This window comes from Danio rerio, chromosome 3, assembly GCF_052040795.2.
Source record: "Danio rerio strain M-AB ecotype USA chromosome 3, GRCz13ab, whole genome shotgun sequence".
Lineage (NCBI taxonomy): Eukaryota > Metazoa > Chordata > Actinopteri > Cypriniformes > Danionidae > Danio > Danio rerio.
Genome location: NC_141023.1, coordinates 22,739,341 through 22,759,041, shown reverse-complemented (window position 1 = coordinate 22,759,041; position 19,701 = coordinate 22,739,341). Strand labels below are relative to the sequence as shown.

The window sequence follows — 19,701 nt, the reverse complement described above, 5'->3', positions numbered from 1 at the left end:
TCAGTCTTTTAGTAGATATATTATATGAAAGACTTGTTTTGTTTACCAAACAAGTGGTTATAATTGGATTTGGGTTGTAAAGTTGTTAAGTTATTATTATTTATTTCATGTTTTAAGTTTTTAAACACAAGCCCTCAAATCTAAAATGTCTTAAAGTGTGTTTTAAAATAAGCAAATGTCTCAGGGATTTGCAACAACATGGTAACTAATAACATTTTTGGAAAACTTTAACTCTTTACAGGGCGCTCATTGGAATACCCGTGCTACTGGGGGTTATCACGAGACTTTTGACATTCCCTTAAACCCAAGTTAAGATGTTACTGATGAAATGACCCTACAAGTAATCCTGCTGACCTAGCTTTTTATCTTCTGTGTGCTCTTACCAAATGTTACGTAAAAAAGTATGACACACACACGCACACACCAACTAGGAATTCCAGCTTATCTTATAAAATTTTGTGGCTGGTGGCGTAAAAAGCAGTATGTAATGTGATAGTAATATTTAAGACGTATAAAAAATAAATCAATACTTAGTTGGCGTTTCTGTGTGGAGTTTGCATGTTTTTTTGGGAAAGTGTAATAGTGATGAAGCTTTACCTCTTCATCCTCCTCCATGTAGGGGTTGTAGCGCTGCTCCATCATCTCTCTCTGCCATCTCTCTTGCTCCAGAGTCTGCTGGATCAGCTGGGCCACTTCACTCTGTTCCCCCGGCTTCTCTCGGCCAATCACAAACCTGCAACACACACACACACAAAAAACAGACAATCAGGTGAGCACAAACCATTTTTACTTTATTCAGTTTTAAATGAGGATACTTCATGAAAATATACACACAATTACAGTAGCAAAAACGTATATTTTGTTAATCAAGGTAATTATTGTTTGCTCAGAAAAAAAATTTAACAGGAAACTTTTAAAGGGTATTTCAAAATTAAGAAACTACTCTGTTTGAGCAAAATGTTAATACACACTTCATGCAATAAAATGTTGATGATAGTTCTTCTAAACTTCAAAAATATTGCCATTTACAGTGTTTTAGCTTTTTCAGAAAATGAAAAAAATATATAATAACAAATGTTCATCATTTGAAGTGACTAAAAATTTAGGGCTATCAAACCTAACGTCAATTTATTTACATTTTGGCAGCTGATATTATGTCTAAAGATTAATATAATATTGCTGAAAGTTTTATCAATAGTTTACAGAATGAAACAAAAATTATGTTTTACTCGAACACCTGACCATAAATGCTACATTTTTATACATACAGTCAGGCCCATAAATATTTGGACACCGACATAATTCTAACATTTTTGGCTCTCTACACCAACTCAATGGATTTGTCAGCTTTAATTTGAGGGTATTCACAAGCAAATCAGGTGAATGGGGTAGGAATCACAACAGTTGGCATATGTGCCTCCTACTTGTTAAGGGACCAAAAATAATAGGACAGAATAATAATCATGAATCAAACGTTTATATTTTTGAGTGATGTTTAAAGTCATACATTTTTAGTTTTGCTGGAATGAATTAAACATTAAAATAAATATATAAACTTTTTCATATACAAGTTATTAATATACAAGTATTTTTTTTTTTATTCAAAACTGCTTAGGTCAATATTATTACCACCCTTACAAAAGTATAATTTTTTTGACTGGCTGCAGAACAAACAACTTGACCTGCCAAATTGACCACTGATGAGGCTGATGAGTTAACCTAGTTAAACCTTTAAATAGCATTTTGAACTGAAAACTAGTATGTTACAAAATAACTAGTGACATATTATGTACAATCACCATGGTAAAGACAAAATAATTCAGTTATTATTAGTATGTTTAATATTGTGTTAAAATTGTTATTATTGTTATTATATTATTGTGTTATTGTGTCTTCAAATGCATATGACTTGGCAAAACAAATTAAGTGCATATGCAAATGCTTTCAGTTGCCTTACTTGACAGTGCCGCTGGTGTTCCTGAGGACTGATGCAGCGAAATTCTGCGTCACACCCACCAGACTGGTCCCGTCCACCTCCACGATCAAATCATTCACCTGGATCCTGTACAACAATAAAAAGACAACCCCTCAGCATGGGAAACCACATCAGTAAAATATCTTGAGCCGATCAATCTCCTCACTGTATGTGTAAAAGATACTGACACTGCCAGAGGAATCATTCATTCAGTCTACAGCAGACCTGAAAACAGCAGCAGTGAATCACTGCCCCACTTTACTAAATCTCTTCTTGTACTTCAGGCTGTTAAAATGACTGATTGACTTCTTTGGCCATAAAACATGTCAAACCATCAAGACTCGTCCAAAACACCCGAGCAGCCCGTTTGTCTGTTTGATTGACAACGGGAGAACCAATCAGATGCCAGAAAGTGTAGATGAGGTCATTTCTGAGTGTCTTTTTTGACCTATGGATGTATGTATCTCCTGCGGTTTCTAGGTTTCTACATCTCACGTCAAAATGAGGAAGAAGCCACTGCAAGGCACCATGAACCTGCTGGCTCAAGACCAGAGAGAAATAAATAAAAATACTGAGAAAGACTCACATTCGTAATCTCCTGCGCTCTTAAGGTACGTTGTGAACAAAAGTGGGCTTGTTTTGGCCGAATTACTGTTATTTTTCAAGCCTCTTGAGCGTGATGGGTAAAAGTAGCTTCTCTATGACTCACTTCAGGATTCTGAAGAGCTCAGATGCCAATGCCAGATCAGACTCCATAAAGTACTGCATTCCTCCATCATGCAGTAAATAAGGGTTATCATTATAAGCGAAATATCAAACTTCCTGACTTTTCATTGACCTTTTACTGACTAAGTTAAATATTCATAAACATTTTTTTATTTCATATCAATACTGTAATATTCAAATAATAGGATAAAATCGAAACATATCAAAGTGATTTTAGCATGAATGTCATTCTGCATGCACAACAATGGATATTACGTATTGTTAAACATACTGTTTGAGTGGTATTTAGGCCCAATCTCAATTCTACACCTTAGCTCTTCCCCGTACTCCAACCCCTTGTTTTGCGCGTTCACGTAAAAGGGTAGGGGTGTCCCAATTCTCGTTAGCTTGAAGGTGTAGGGGTAGAGATAGAAAGCCCTTGAAACAGAGATTTTTCATGACCACACTTAAAAACCAAGGGGTACAAAAATGTCACAGAATACACCAGCTACAACAGCAGCATGGCTGCACAAGGAAGGAGTTGCACAAATTAGTATTTTCTGTCGTCATTACGAATTTTTAAAATGAACAAGCATGTTTTTATTAAATTCATAACAGCATTTTTGTTTCACTGTCATCTATAATCCATAATAATATCTCCTATACAGCAGTCTCATACTTTCACATCTGACACTGGAATACCCTGTCAGAAATGGTAATAAGCTTTTTACAGTGTCTGGAATAATGTTAATGTTGTTTTCGTGTGTTTACATAGATGAATATGGCCACAGTGTAAATGTGATCTTATTGCCACATCATATTATGATTTTATTGCCACATTATATCGTTGTGATCACATGATATTGTTGCGTTCAGTGATTTCCTGAATATAAACACCAAAAAATAACGCAACTGGAATAACCTCATATGAAGCATGAGATCGAGATGACATATAATGATGTGTGCAGGTGTTGTAGTGCTGTCCCATTACTTAGGTTAATTTTAAAGCCCTTCCCCAAAACACTCTGTTTCAAGGGTCAAGGGAAATGGTAGGGTTAAAAAAATAGAATTGGGATTGGGCTTCAAAGGGATTGTTCACCCCCCAAAAATTTACTTCTGTCACTATTTGGTCACCTTCTACTTGTCTCTTAAACACACAAAAAAAAAAAAATGCTGGAAACCTTTAACCATCGAATTTCATAGTGTTTGTTTTTCCTGCAATGAAAGTCAATAGTTACAGGATTTCTGCTTTCTTCAATGTATTTATTTCTGTTCAACAGTGTAAAGAAAGTCATAGAGTTTTAGAACCCCTTGAGAGGGAGTTAATAAAAAGTCATTTAAGTCATTTAAAATTTTTCTGTGAACTACAATATCCCTTTATTAGATTACTATTAGCTTTACAAACGTTACTTTTAGCTTTTCTTTTGTCTACGTTTAAACAATACTTTTTAAAGCAAAAGCTTTTATTATCCTAGCATGCTAGTGTTTGTTAACAGGTACAGTCGCCAGTTGATGAGTGGGAAAGGAATGAAATGGGGCTGAAAATAGCCTAACCAAAAGAACAGGCATAGAACAGCAACAAATAAACAATGTGGTATAGAAAAATGACCACATTTTACTGAAAAGCAACTGAAAGCAAACATCTCTGATACTTGATGACTTGGACATGATACTATAAAAAGTTCCTGACTTTAAATTTTTGGAATAAACCGTTCAAAATTTCATGACATTCCAGAAATTCCTTGATTTGTGAGAACCAGGATATTCTCTCAATTATGACTTTCGTTTAATAAACTAACAAAACCATGGACACTTCCCGCTTATTAAGTTGTGACGTATGAAATACTGTTTCTGGGTCCAAGCCGCTACTCATTTGAATTGAGAAAATATTAGTTTATGACACTTTTTAGTCATATCACACATTAAAGTAAATTTTATATCAAATCATGGCGGTAGAAAACTGTCTCAAGACTTTCTGCATGACAGACATCAATATTTTAACAATTTATACAAAAATAACCACTTTCTGGCCAGTGAACATTAGGCATGGATGTATATAGAGATCATGATTTTTGAAAGTATTACAGCACTCTGTAAACGTTTATTATTACCATTTGTTGAGTCTCCCAATACAGTTTGATGGAGCGCTTGGACCCGCTTTGTGTGACGTCACACTTAACAAGAAGATAAATGTGGTCTCATATTAATTCAAAAGCATCAACATCTAAGCTTCTCTGATTCCTCTGGTTTTGTTAAATTCATTCTGCAGAATGAACTGATGGAAACAGATGAAATAGTGGTACAGATACACAGGAGGTTTTATTTCTCTTTTCTCTCTCTTTTTTCAATCTGATCCCCAAAAATTCCTACTCATCTCTCAGAATTTTTCAACTGACCTTCCATCTCGGTGTGCAGCTCCTCCCTCAGTCACCGTCTTTACGAAGATTCCCAGTTTTTCCAGCCCCATGTCTGCGCCGGCACCCATCCCAATGATGCTGATTCCCAATCCGTCTTTATCTGAGAATCAGAATCAGATCTTTATCTAAGAATCAGAGTTAATCACAGTTCACAGGAATAATCTCATTAACAAATACCACCACAAACACCAGGTTTTGCAGTAGTGTATTATACTTTTATTTTGTACATTTCAGCCTTCAGTTCTTCAAGCAAGGTAATTTAAGGCCCTCTGATTTTTCTGATACAGAAAATGTGAATAGAACTTGGTCATAAAAATTTGTGTTATTCAAAAATAATAAATTATTCAAAAGCAGTGTTGTAAAACCATTCAAAAGATGATGTGGGATGTCAAAATGACACTGCCTTATAGTTGAATTTGTAGTGTTTTCAGCTTCTCTTCACTATAGTAGAACATAAACACTTGGGACGTACTCACACTAGGTACAGTTGACTTGAACCGTGCCAAAGCAGACTTGTTCCACCCTTCCCTCTCCCCCTCAGCCTGCACCAACATTGCATTTTACCGAGCATGAGCAGGCTTACGTCATCAATGAAGCGACAGTTCATTTTAAAAGAAAGAGAAGCATTCTCGCTTATCACAGTGGACATTGCCTTAGTTATATTGTTTTATATTATTTTAGTCATTTGGGATACAGTTAACACAGTCAACTCTTTTGCCGAACAGATCAACAACTTTTGACACTAATAAATGATCATAAAAATCATTGTGCTGCAGGAAAGGTTTGCTGAAGGTCTCAGCTGATGTGCAGCGAGGTGGTTGTATCTTAAAAAGTATGACAGTTTGTGTTCATTCAAAAGTAAGAATGATTAATAAATCCTTATGAAACAGTGCCTTGAAAGCGACGCTGTGTTTTCAGTTTCAGGCTCAGGTGCGCTTTGCACTCAAACTACAAGTGTATAAGCGCCAAAGCCCAACCAAACCGCGCTCTGGCACACCTCTTCCAATCGGGCCAGGGCCGGCCAACTGAACTGCACCTTGGGCTGATTCAGAGCACTCACACTTGTCAAACAAACCGGGAAACGCGCCCGGGCATAGTGTGAGTTTACCCATAATCTCCACATGCTCCAGCTGCTCTAAAATCATTTGACGAGCATTTGATTTTATTTGAGGAGAAACTCATATCATATTATGTACACAGAAATTCAAGCATCTTTATGTTATTACAAATTATCAAAATAAAAGTTTCTGTTTAACAGAATTATTGCCTATTACTATTGTAAAGTAGAATGTACTTATAATAATAATACACATTTTAAAACATTTTAGAACATTCTTTTTAACTGACATTTGACCAACTATAAAGGAATAAATTAATAAATAATAGTAATAATAATAATAATAATAATTTAGTCACCAAACATATTTAGAAATTGAATGATAATACAATTAAATTCAAGCAAAATATTGCAAAAATAATTTACAATCTACAAAATACAAACTCAATTTTTCAATTTTTTTTGCTTCTCTTGATTTTCCCTAATTTTAAAATTTCTATTTAGTTCTTTTCTATAACATAAATTTGGCTGTACTAGTTTTTGGACCCTTATCGTAAGTTATTTTGTTAGAAAAGCTCCAGATTAGTTTCAGTACTCACTAATCTAATATATATGCACAAATATATTGTATCGCTTCCTATTCAAAATATGAATGTAAAAGATAGATTTGTGAAGGATGTACTTATATATGCTGAGCACTGTATATCTATTTAGAAATATGAAAAAAGAAACTAAACAGAAAATGGTAAAATTATTAGGAATAAACTGAAAACAAAAATAAAAGCTAATTCAAAATATTAACGCTGAATATACCAAACATGAAACGCACTGAAACCATGTATAAATAATGCCAAAACATTAAATTATGAATGGCCATTTAAGCAAGCTTAATTCTTTTAAATGGCAATAACTAAGTATCTGGAATTAGTATGTCACTAATCCTGTAACAGTAAATCATTTGAGCAGATTTTCAGATTATAATTATGTAGCAATTATAAACACATCTGATTTCAAATAATCCTCTCAGAATGATTCTTAATTACTCCTTTTATTTAAAGTCCATATTGGTTGTACACTAATTTTACTGATGCAACATAAACACTACACAGAGCACAGTAGCTTTTTAATAATCACCAGACTGCTGTAGGAGAGACAACTCGACCCCTCAGACTTTCTAATCAGCAAAAGCTGCTTACTTTACAGACCACAACAAGCCGCTTCAGTCGGTTTGTTTTGAAACAGGACGTTAAGGACCCTTAAGTCAACATAGCACACAGGCTCTAAAAACACACATAGCCCAGTAAAGCGGGTCAAGTACCTTTCTCCAGCTCCACTGGGAACAGATCCAGTCTCTCCACCCTCTTCTCCAGCTCATACTCGGCTGAAGCAGCCATGGGGTCCACCTCGTCATTGCGTCTGTCATAGTCCTCGTTGGAGTATGTGGTGAAAACCTGCAAAAACAAAACAGAAAAATCTTGATTATAATGTCATAACAAAAAAGTCAATTATCAATATTGTCTCCTCGATATTTGAAATTATTGCATTGCTTTGCTAAATTGCTAAATCTATGCAGGGCACCATTTGATATTTTAGATGAAAAAGTTACATTTTTTTACATTTCTTTCAGCCATCTATTTACATCTATTCATCTTTTTGACTCAGACAAGATATCTATGATTGCTTGTCAATATCAAAATGATTGGGATGTCAAATCAGAGTAATGTAGGCACGTTATTGTTCAAAACAGCAGAAATGACACTGATTTAAATGTTATAGAGACCGTACACCCCATAAATAAAACTTTATTATTGTTAAGTTTACATTTTATTCTAATTACCATTCATGCTCCACATTTAAGTAATTTCAAACCTTCCATTTTCTGTTGAACACAAAATTTATATTTTAAACAATCTTAGAAACTAGTAGCTATTGACATTCATTTTAATACTAGATAATAAAAAAACAAAAAAAAAACACATACAAATATTAGTGAAAATAACTTGTTCAACAGAATATATTTGGAACCACTGAATGGTAAGTAAATGATGACTGAATGTTCATTTTTGGATGAACTGTAACCTGTAAATGACCAACACCTTGTAAATATTGTATAGTTAATTTTTATTCATTGTTATTTTGTCACTTTCACCTATTTGCTGGATTTTTTTCACATTTTATGCTAAATAATCACTCTTCACCTACACCAGCGGCTGTTGTGTCACCTTCGCTGTCCTTCGCTGTTCTACTTATTTTTCCATTATAAAACAAATCATTTGTCACATTCTCGACAGAGAGTATAGTGAAGGAAAACGGCGAATAATGTGCATTTCTGCTTTTGATCTGCAAGAGTAGCCAGAGTTTACTGACAGGAATGAAGAAGGTGGAAATTACTGTGAGAATTGCAAATTAATTAACCCTGTCTGTCAGGAGACTTGGGTTCAGAGGCTGGTCACACATACAGACACACACAGACATGTATCGCTCAGTCAGGAAACACTTCTACGTCACGTTGCAGTGGGCCTCAAAATGGATTTAAATCCTTTTTTAACTTCAGAAAATAAAAAAAATAAACTTATTGTCTTTATATCACTCCAATATGACTGTGGACACACTATACCTACACACAGTTCTGTCCAAACAGCTTTCAAAAAATTATTTTCATAATAGGTGCCCTTTAAATAAAAGAGCTTGCCAAAACATACTCAAACACTTTAGTTTAGCTCACAATTCATGTTATTAACTGGCTTAATATCTGCCTATTATTAAGACATTGGCTGTTTATTAGTACTTATGAAGTTTGATCTTATTATGCCTCCCTAATCCTCCCACAAAACCTAAACCCAACTTTATCTTACTAATAAATACTAATGCTTATAAAGTGAACGTGCCTTAAAATGAACCTTTTTTTATCTGAAGTAATCCTTAAAAAGCGGAACTGTCTGATATTATTAGAACATAAATAATAAATAATCAGGATCACCTTTTTGAAGTGAAGTATTTACTTCATGCTTCTAAAAGTTTTAAAATAAATTAAAAGTACATTCAATAAAAACAGCTCGCCAAAACCTCTCTTATAAGATAACAAAAATCCTACGCTTAAATGTGTTGCATCTGAATGCACAGCTAATAATTTGAAATGTTTGTCAATGGAGTAGGACGTTTTCTGCATGCAGATGGTGTAGTTATGAAATCTTACCAGCAGGCGCTAACTGAACCGCTACTGTACCCCGCCAACCACTGTCAGACAGATGGAGTGTAAGGGAGACGATCAGTATTTTACACTTTCCTTTAGTACTGCTAATGGAAATCACACACCTTTAGGAAACCAATCCAGAGCTTAAGTCATCTTCCTCAGAAAAAATAGTTTTTTTCCGTCTAGCTCTGGGCGTCACTAAACGTGCAGCTAAAGCAGCAGTTTATAGTCATGCATCATGTTCTCTGTCATATAGAGCGACCAGAGCCCTTAAACCACACCAGCAGATGGGTGTATCACTGTGGCTTCATTTATAATAGCTGGGAACTACAACATTATGTCTAGCTTCAGAAATAAAAAAAGAGCGCCATTCTATATAAAGCACCACAGTTTACCCATGAGCCTTTGTGTACATCAACTGAACATCTAGTGGTAACAGCTTCCTGTTTATGGTTGACTTTCAATTGTGCTTTTTTTAAACCTCTTGTGAGAAAAGAAGAGATGTAGGGCAGCAGAACATGGCAATAACAAGATGACAGTTTTTCCATTTGAACCACAGTGTTGACCGGTGTGTTATTTACAGTATATCATTCATTCAACAGATTCATTCAAAAACACAGAATCAAGAACTAAGAGCTGTCCGGGTGAACTTAAAAATGCTGATTTATTTCAAAGAAAATATTTTGTAGAGACTGAATTCTTCATTTAAAAGATTTGTTGTTCTGTGCATTACATCAACAAAAGTGCAATACAGAACTTATTTGACCATCATGCATTTTTTCAATGATTACAAGCTGATTTATACACAAACAATTCTTCTAAGAATTATTTAGATGATGATCATATGATAACATTTTAAAGACTCAGTGTAAAGATCAAAGTGCAGCACCAAATTACTGCATAAAATGTATGACTTGTTTTAGGCAGTGACTTAAACCATGTACAGAAGTGTCAGTCCTAATATAGCATGCTAAACGGTTGCAAAGTTTATGCTTTTTTCCATTATCAACTACTGTTTCTAGATATAGATAAAGTCAAAAGTTCTGATCAAAGTTATGTAATGTCAAACAAGCCAAAGTCACAGATAAACCTCTTCTGTTTTCTCTCTCCTCATACCCCGCTGCAGAGGAAAATCATACTGATATTAAAAACTGCTGATGAAGGAAATCTCTGATCCATCCGTCTCTACACATCTGTCAACTTCTGCTTCATCTAGGAAAAGCTGCTGAAGATTGTGAACATCAGGACAAAATGCAGCAAAAACTGCATATGCAGACCTTTCCCCTTGCTTCTCTTCTCTTTTCTTTTTATTTTTGTTTAGTCATTTTCAAGTTCCTCAGCCCACATCATCCCACTAAACCAGAATCTTTCACAACCACTTACTTCCTCTCATTTCATCTCCCTCTTTTCATTTGCACATTGTCATTTCAAGGAACAGTGTACTCTAAAATTGAAAAAGTTTTTAGTACACTGGTAGTTCAGTGGGTAAAAAATAATTACAAATAAAAAAGTAAAAGTATATGTAAGTCTATTAAGAATAAATCATTGAAATTACATAAATACTTAATGCAAACATCAGAGCTGAACTTTATATGAATCATTTAAAAGACCTAAATCAAATCAAGTAATCTGCTCTTCTAAGTTCAGATCTATCTCTCTGAGTGATTCAGCCTGCAGTGGTTAACTAGCCACTGCAGGCGGAGATTAGCACTGAATAACTTTTGTATGAGACACATGTTTTGCACACAAAACATGGCTTGAGCAGACATGGAATATAGCGGATGAGTCATGTGGACTATTTTTATGGTGCTTTTTTGGATCATAATGGGTATAATCAAATCAACATAAAAGCGAGTGGTAAAGACCTGAAAAGATTCTCTTTTTCAATCCACAGAAAGTCACAAAAAAAGTTCAGTCCTTCTGCAAAAATAATATGAATGGTTCTTAAATTTTGTCACAAATCTTGTCACTGAGTGTGAAAGTCAGTTCTTCTAAGTGTAACATATTTCCAAATTTCATTACGTTTTTAAATGATTAAAAGCCAATACAAACCAAGTGGTTTAAAGGACAGTGGCAAAGTATTTATAGTAAAGATTTAAAACGACAATTGAAGAGTAATTTGGTGGAATAAAGTTTGAGAAATTTGATGTCTTTAAATATTGTGTCTACAGATGATTCTTTTAAAGTCATCTAACAATTTTTTTAAATACAGTTTTTAAACTATTTTTACACTGAATGGAAATGTAGTTGGTGTCTTTTTAGATTAGATTAGCTTCAATTTATTATAATTACACATGTACAAGTACAAGGCAACGACATGCACAAGTAAATCATTGTAAAAATGTATGATGATGATGATATGGGGTGTAGTCATTTTGTTTGGTATGAATGTTTTAACCACAATCTGTGTGGAACTTTGTTCAAAACCTTGTGTTTTCTCCATCTTTAACCAATTGCTGAATTCTTAGATTATCTTTTTCAAGCCAATACATGAAAAAAGTAACCAAAATATCCCAATATTGTCTAAATCATGCATCCCCAATGTAGTGCCATTTACCATACAGAAAACTGTATGTGCACTGGGCTTATTTTGAAAGTGTTTAAGTTGTATGCCGACTATGTGTGTGGAATTGATGATCTATATTGGTGAAGGTGAGAAAATGCTAATGTTGACGTTGTCATTGTTTTGGAACACACTAGCTTATAGATAACATTCAGACTAAAGCTGCCAGATCAGAAATGCAAGTTAAAGCTTGGTGAACTAATTTAAAGTCAGATCACTTCAGTGTATGAGACCAATATAAGTTACCCACAAGATCTTTCAGTACAGAAATGTCAAACTTGAAGCAATCGCATATTTTGGGCCTTATCATACACCCGGTGCAATAAGTCGTAAGACAGGTTTGGCATGATTTGTTGCTATTTTCAGACCAGTGCAACCCTAATTTTCACATTTTGCACCACAATATTTAACTAGCAAATCCATTTACACCACTTTGTGGACTCATAGGAGTGCTGGTCTAAAGAGGAGGTGTGTTAAGGTCCATTGTTTGCGTGTTGCTATTTTGAAGAACTTAAATAAACCGCACCATTGACCAACTAAAACCTAGTCTAAAGTCCAGCATAGATCGTATAGCTATGCACCTATGTAGGTCCAAACTCTTAATACATACAGGATGTACAGGATTACACAAATATCTTGACAAATAAAAAATAATTAAAGGAATAAAATATCACAAAAATGATTATTTTCTACATAAATATAAAAATCACTGCCTTCATGCCTTCTTCATCTCAGGGGAATTTTTCAGTTTATTCATGGCAATTTGCTTTGGTATAATGTTATTATTATCAGTAGTAGTATTTATTAAATACATATTTACATTTGTTTTATTAAAAACAAGTTTAGATTTGTCCACCTGTCGGGTTTTGGACCATATGGGGCATAAGAATAGGACGGGTGTTTAGATGGAACTCAGTTTTTTGACCAAACATTGTTATTATTATTAATTTATTCTGTTCTGAAAATTAGAACTGAATTTAAAAATAGTTTTGAAACAAATCTTTGTGCTTAGCAAACAAAATTAAATATGTAGTTAATAATTGTCTTCAGTGAAGTGTGTACAACACTGTTTCCTTATCCTCAAAAGTAAAGGAGTAAAAAGTAAAAGTAAAGTAAAGAGAAAGATACCGAATGGAGGAGGCTCGTTCTTTATCCTTGCTGCAGATGGTCTGTTTAACCGTTTTTCTCGCTAGTGAAGCTTACCGTTTTTCCACTTACAAAGTCCACCATGTAAATAGCAATTGACTCTTAAAAGGACTGTGAGATGAGACTCTGATTGGTTTATTGCATGCTATGCTCAAAACACACCCATAACTCATTAAAAGAATAAGCACAACCCTGTTAGACCATATTCCGTGGCACAAACCATATTTTTCAGTCCTTTAAATAGGATTCAGTCATGCCCTTAATGCTTTTGAGCCATGCTCTTCAGACTTCACACCTAGATTGTTAAAACAGCTCTTTATCAGTGTTACATTATCTAAATTTCCACTTTTTCCTCCTTTTCATAGCACCGTACAACAGAATTTTGCATGCTCAAACTCTAGTGTGACCATGACTTAACAAACCAATTTACATATTACAGAAATGTGCATGTACTTGATTTTCTTAAATGTTAGCAACATTAGATCAACAAGATAGATCATTATTCTTTTTAGTAAACCGTCATTGATAAAAATTCTATATTTTAACAAAATGTACAATTTTACACCTACTAGCCATCTAGATCTCCTAGAAAGCCTGTAAAACCATCCCGATTTTCTAGCACAGCTAGATGTAATGTAGTACATCAAGGTTTTATGGCTCTCAGTCTCACACCTCCGTCTCTTCTCTGGGTCACTCCTCCCTCAGATCGCTCCATCTCTTATCTAAAAATACTCCCTCTATCTCAGTGCTGAAGTGAACAGCAGGTCGGAGCACCCTCACTGTGAATGCCATCGGCCAGCTCACATGGCTCTGTCTCTATGGCAACGGCCCAGCTTGGCGATTGTGATTATGACATTGTTATGCCATTTTCCCCCCTTTTTCCCTCCCCCTCCTCTTCTTATTCCTATCTGCCTTGACTGCTGTGCAGAGAAGCAAATGCATATATATAATACTAAAACCATTTTAACAGATTTTAATTCTTCGACCTTTAGATTCCCGAACACGTTACATCATTAATTTATTCATTTTCCTTCAGCTTAGTCCCTTATTTATCAAGGTTGGAATGAAGCGCCAACTGTTTCAGCATTTGTTTTATGCAGACTCTTACACTCTCACATTTACACTCATACACTATGGCCAACTCAATTCATCTAGAGCACATGTATTTTAACTGTGGGAGAAACCGGAGCACCCAAAACCCACGCAAACACAAAGTGAACATGCAAACTCCACACAGAAATGCCAACTGGCCCAGCCGAGACTTAAACTAGCAACCCTCTTGATGTGAGGGGATAGTGCTTATCACTAACCAACCGTGACACCCACAATACATCACAATTTACCTATTTATACTATGACCTTTCTGTGAAGAATAAGTACAAATTTTTGAGTGTGTTCAAGAAGATTAGGCAAGCTCTGAGACAAACTACTTCATAATTGGACTTTTCTGTTGCTTAGTTCCATGCCCTATCAATCAACCTCACGTTTCTTTTATATTCATTTCTTAGTATATTAAATGTTCAATTGCCTAATAATCAGCAAGTGTTTCATGCAGAAAATGATTAATGCATTCAAAAGTTAATGACTCAAGTCTTTTAAAACATTACTTTGATTAAGATGAAGTATTATGCAGATAACATGTTCTCAATTTTTATCCATGTTTGTAGTTTTGATTTGATGTCATGTTAATCACCAATATTAGCCATAAGATTTTGCAGGAATATGCACTTCTTCTAATTTCTAGACTATCCAGGTAACTTTGGATTACTTATTTCAGGGTTTCTGCAGGTTCCATTAAGTCAAATTTAAGACATATGTAAGAGCAAACTGAATGAAATTTTAGATTTATACAGGGTTAAACACTTAACAATTAGTCTATAATTGGACCAATAGAACCGATTTTTACTTGCTTCTATAAAAAAAAAATCTGATTTAGTAATTTCTTAGCCACATATTTTAAATAATGAGTCAAAACAAGCAGACACTAGTTGTATACATGCACTTTTTTCAACAATAATGCTGCTTTAAAAAACAAATTGACAAGTTTAAAAAAAGCCTGCCCAGGTCATTGTTCCCCACCAGGTACAGCAGCTATTAGAGATGTCCCGATCAGTTTTTTTTTGACCCTCGAGTCTGAGTCAATTGATTTTGAGTATCTACCGACACCGAAACCCGATCCGATACTTTTATAATACATAAAAAGGAATAAAGAAGAGCGAAGAAACAGATCCAGGATGTTCCTTATTTTTTGTTTAATTCACCTTAATTTAACTTTTAACAACTGTTGACAAACAGAGCACTTCTGTGAGGTAGCTTGAACAATCAAGTAATAAATAACATATATTCTTCACTTTTAGACTGTAACAGTAAATATATAAAAAAAAAAATCTAATATAAAAACAAATGGCACCCCAACTTAAAATACCCGGCAGGCAATCCCAAGTTTTCAAATCTCACAGTTTGCTAAGATAATACCTCCAGACCACAGACATACTCGCACTTTCCGCTTCAAGCTGCTTCCGTGTTCAACTTTGCCAGCATTTAACCAATAGCATCTCTACAAAAAAGTGATGTCATGTTGCACGTGTTGCTGTTTCACAGACAGAGGTCTAACTCTGGACCACCACATAACTCTAGATGTGTTCATAAAATAATGAGAATATATATACTGTATATTCAAGTCCTAATCCTGAGGTAACGTCCGATTCAGATCAAGTCTGAAACCGTGTGATCGGGCCCGATTTCTGATCACATGATTGGATCTGGACATGACTAGTCGCTATAAATATGTAGAGAGAACTTTTAAACAAATGTTATTGTAAGAAAAACAATTAAACCATATTGCTAAATAGAGTTAGAAAATCACCTTTATTTAAAGTTCTATCAAGATAAATTGTTGTTAATCGGATTGATGTGTGTGGCGATGCAGTGGTGCAGGTAGTGCTGTCGCCACACAGCAAGAAGGTCGCTGGTTCGAACCTTGGTTTAGTTTGTGTTTCTGTGTGGAGTTTGCATGTTCTCCATGCATTCGCATGGGTTTCCTCCGGGTGCTCCGGTTTCCCTCACAGTCCAAAGACATGCGGTACAGGGGAATTGGGTAGGCCAAAATTGTCCATAGTGCTTGTGTGTGTGTGTGTGTGTGTGTGTGTGTGTGTGTGTGTGTGTGTGTGTGTGTGTGTGTGTGTGTAAATGTTTCTCAGAGATGGGATGGAAGGGCATCCGGTGCGTAAAAATGTGATGGATAAGTTAGCATTTCATTCCGCTGTGGCGACCCCGGATTAATAAAGGGACTAAGGCGACAAGAAAATGAATGAATGAATGAATGAATGAATGAATGAATGAATGAATGAATGAATGAATGGATTGGTGTGGCCCAATTGAGTATTAATGTGAAAGTGTAAAAATTATAAATGCATTCCATAGTATTTATATGAGATATTGTGTTGTAATTAATTTAAACAATTATTAATTTTCCTATGTCCATGTAAATCCATGTTAAAAAAAAGATCTACAACCCAACACTTTAGTAAATGTAAATTTTAAGGCATAAAATGTCGTTTTTGAAAATTAAAGCCTTTTTAAGAGCCCACAGACACCCTTTGTTTAGACATACTACAATTTAAGACTAATTTTATTACACTATTTAGGGCAGATACTATAATAATTGGATGCAGTAACAATTTTCTATCTTATTGCCCAATCCTAAGAGTGCAGTGCCAAGTGGCATCTGTGAGTCATCTGTGATTGGCCTAAAGTCTGTTCCATCAGTTTTCCTGTCTCTTCTAGCATCTGCAATTCTGCACCTCTTTCAGATGGAATGTTGGAATGGACGACAGAAACTCACGGGCCAGATGAGTCTGAAACACATCTGTGAACTGCTTCCACAGAACTTCCTTCTATTTGGCTGAGTTTCAGGAAAATGCTGGGCTAGAGTCTTTGAGCTTATGATGTGAATATGATGACGATTTTTCTCAAATTAACAATGTAAAATTCTGGTGAAGTGACTCTCAGAGCCACTCGTGTTCTTGTCTTCATAATAGTGAGATGACAGACACTAAAAACACCCTAACCATTGCATATGATGATGTTTACTACATGTCAAAAACACCCCCATTCATTAATATAGAACAAAAAGACTTTTAATTCAACTGACCTTTTTGTTATGTAATATTTACCTATACTTCTGTTTGTTATTTTTACCTTCAAATCTTGAAAAATTTGTCACATTCTGCTATAAACAGTTCCATTTTTATGACTGGATTCTGTGCTTCCTGTCACACAGAGCCCAAAACAAATCAAATTTTATTCAGTTATTTTTAGAACTGTTTAAAATGAGTAAACTGACCCAAATCTTTTGAAACCAATGGTGCATCTATCCTCAACAGCCTCATTTTCATTTGTGTCAAATGTCGTCAACCCTAACTGAAGTTCATTTTTTGGCCTTTAAATTCCTGTGGCTCACTTCCTGTCATTATTCTCAATATCAATGACCGAAATGGCAACAAACATCAGCCCGCTTCAAAGATCTGCCATACTAGCAGAAAACGTCAAGCGTAAAACAATAAACGTACAGAACAATTAAAGAAAAAGTGTCAATATGAGCTCTAAACCTGACGTGCATGTGGAACGCAGCTGGTCTGACTGGGTGTTTTTGGCTTAGACATTGGTATGCAGTAGGACAGTGCAGTGTGTTAGTGTTACAGTGTGCACACATACACACTCACACAAACAAACCCTCATTTCACTGCATGCCACATCCCTAAAGCTAAATACAGGAAGACGTGGAGGGTCCTGGAATCTGAGGAGCCACACACATTTACTCTCAATGGCCTTTCCATCAGTGGTTACAGTATATACAGTAAAGCTGTGTGTGCTGATTTTGAGTACATGTGTGAATGACGGAGGAGATGATGAGAAAGAGTTGTAGTTGACCAAAAAGTGGCACTCAAATAAAGTGGTGACCAAAAGTGACGTCTGGCTTGGATGAAATGATACATTTTGGCTTATATTGAAACATATATTGATGTTACATTGAGGTAGATTTTTGAAGTGTATTTTGTATTGCTATTGGATTTTGAAATCCAAATCCTTAGTCTGCATTATTTAGGGCAACTGGAGACGGGAACACTTCCCAAAAGACATTATTATTTGAACAGCATCTACGTTTTATGTTAGTCTGTTTTTTTATTATTCCCGAGGTTTCCATAATCCTGGACCAGGCCGTATCCTGAGTGGAGAGCATGAGACTTTAGTGACAGAGGGGTCTACGAACTGATCCCATCTTTGCACAAGAAGTTTGGCCAGAGGAGAAATGGTCATGCCCAACTGAGGATGGTTTCTCTCAAAGTTTTTTCCCTTCACTTTCAATTGGTGAGTTTGTTCCTCGCCACTGTCACCACTAGCTTGTTTGCTTTGGGACTTGTGGAGCTGCGCATCGATGGATTTGCTCTTCAGTGTTTTTACTTTTTAGCAGTGTAAATTAAACCATACTAAACTGAACTAAACTGAACTTCAGCTATTAAAACTGGACTGACACAGTTTTAGTTTACTAGAATTTCACTGTTAAACTGCTTTGACACAATCTACACTTACTTCCATTAATTTAAAAAAAGAAACAGCTCGTTTTGATGCTTCATGTTGCAAACTTCTATTTTCTTATTATTTTATTTTAGGCATTGTTATGAACCTAATTGTTTGTAGAGCAAGTAGTTTGATTTACTGCTGTGTATCATTTCCCTAAAGGCAAATTAATCGGAAGTTCTAAAACAATTACAGCTAACAATTACTTCCATGTTACAGAATAACGTCACTACTGTGAGCTGTGTATATATGTTTTCATTGAAATTGAAAACACGTTTTCTGCAATGAGCTGTGGTTAGCCAAAAAATTTTTTCAGTTAAATACCTCAATCAACATTCATTTTATCATCATATATCCCGTTCCTAATGTTGATGGTGTAATTAAACTTGTAGGATGAAACTCTGTGAATGACATCATTTTTGACTACTATTGTATGAAAGGAAAATGGTTTTAATATTAGCAAATGATTCATACACAAACAGGAAACTTTGCTGTTAACAGTTACCAATTATAATGATTACAAAGGTAAAACTTTAAAATAATGGTCCATTAGTTTATGTATTTATTAACGTTAAGTATGACTTATCCTGTAAAGCCTTTATTAATCATTGTACAACATTAACTAATGCATTATTAGAATCCAAGGTTGCTTGTTAACATTAGCTAATGAACTGTGAGTTAACATTATTTAACTTAAATAACATGACATAAACATGAATAAAAACCATAATAAATGTATTGCTAATTGTTTATTCATGTTCGTAAATATGTTAACAAACATTTACTGATTATTTTAAATAGTTTCCATCAGAAAATATAGATAATTATTATTATAATTATAATAATTGTCCATTTTAAATGTACATTTCTCATTTATGATTTAGTAAAAATGTTATGCTAATTTAAAATAAAACACAACAAATATATAAGATCAAATGATGTCTTAAAACAAGCTACTTTTACTCCTAATTCATTAGTCACAAAACAGAAGTCCTCCATGCAGAGTCATAGTTCAACGCTAAGAATGCCCGATCTGGCCAGTGGTTACCTGCCCAATCAAAAAAA

The 19,701-nt window shown here is 34.8% G+C and overlaps 1 protein-coding gene across 6 annotated transcripts in view; it reads right to left on the bottom strand.

The window, feature by feature from the left end:
* The window catches only part of ppp1r9ba (protein phosphatase 1, regulatory subunit 9Ba), an 87,138-nt gene that overhangs the window by 17,736 nt on the left and 49,701 nt on the right, over window positions 1–19,701 (bottom strand). For all 6 annotated transcript variants that reach the window (XR_015480713.1, XR_015480712.1, XR_015480710.1 and 3 more), the window contains exons 3-6: window positions 7,473–7,605; window positions 5,077–5,197; window positions 1,958–2,062; window positions 598–733 (exon numbers count right to left, since the gene is read on the bottom strand). Coding sequence is in view for 2 of the 6 variants with exons in the window: in XM_087244315.1 (XP_087100441.1) it covers window positions 598–733; window positions 1,958–2,062; window positions 5,077–5,197; window positions 7,473–7,605 (495 nt within the window). In the remaining 4 variants the exon portion in view is untranslated. The remainder of the gene's footprint in view (window positions 1–597; window positions 734–1,957; window positions 2,063–5,076; window positions 5,198–7,472; window positions 7,606–19,701) is intronic.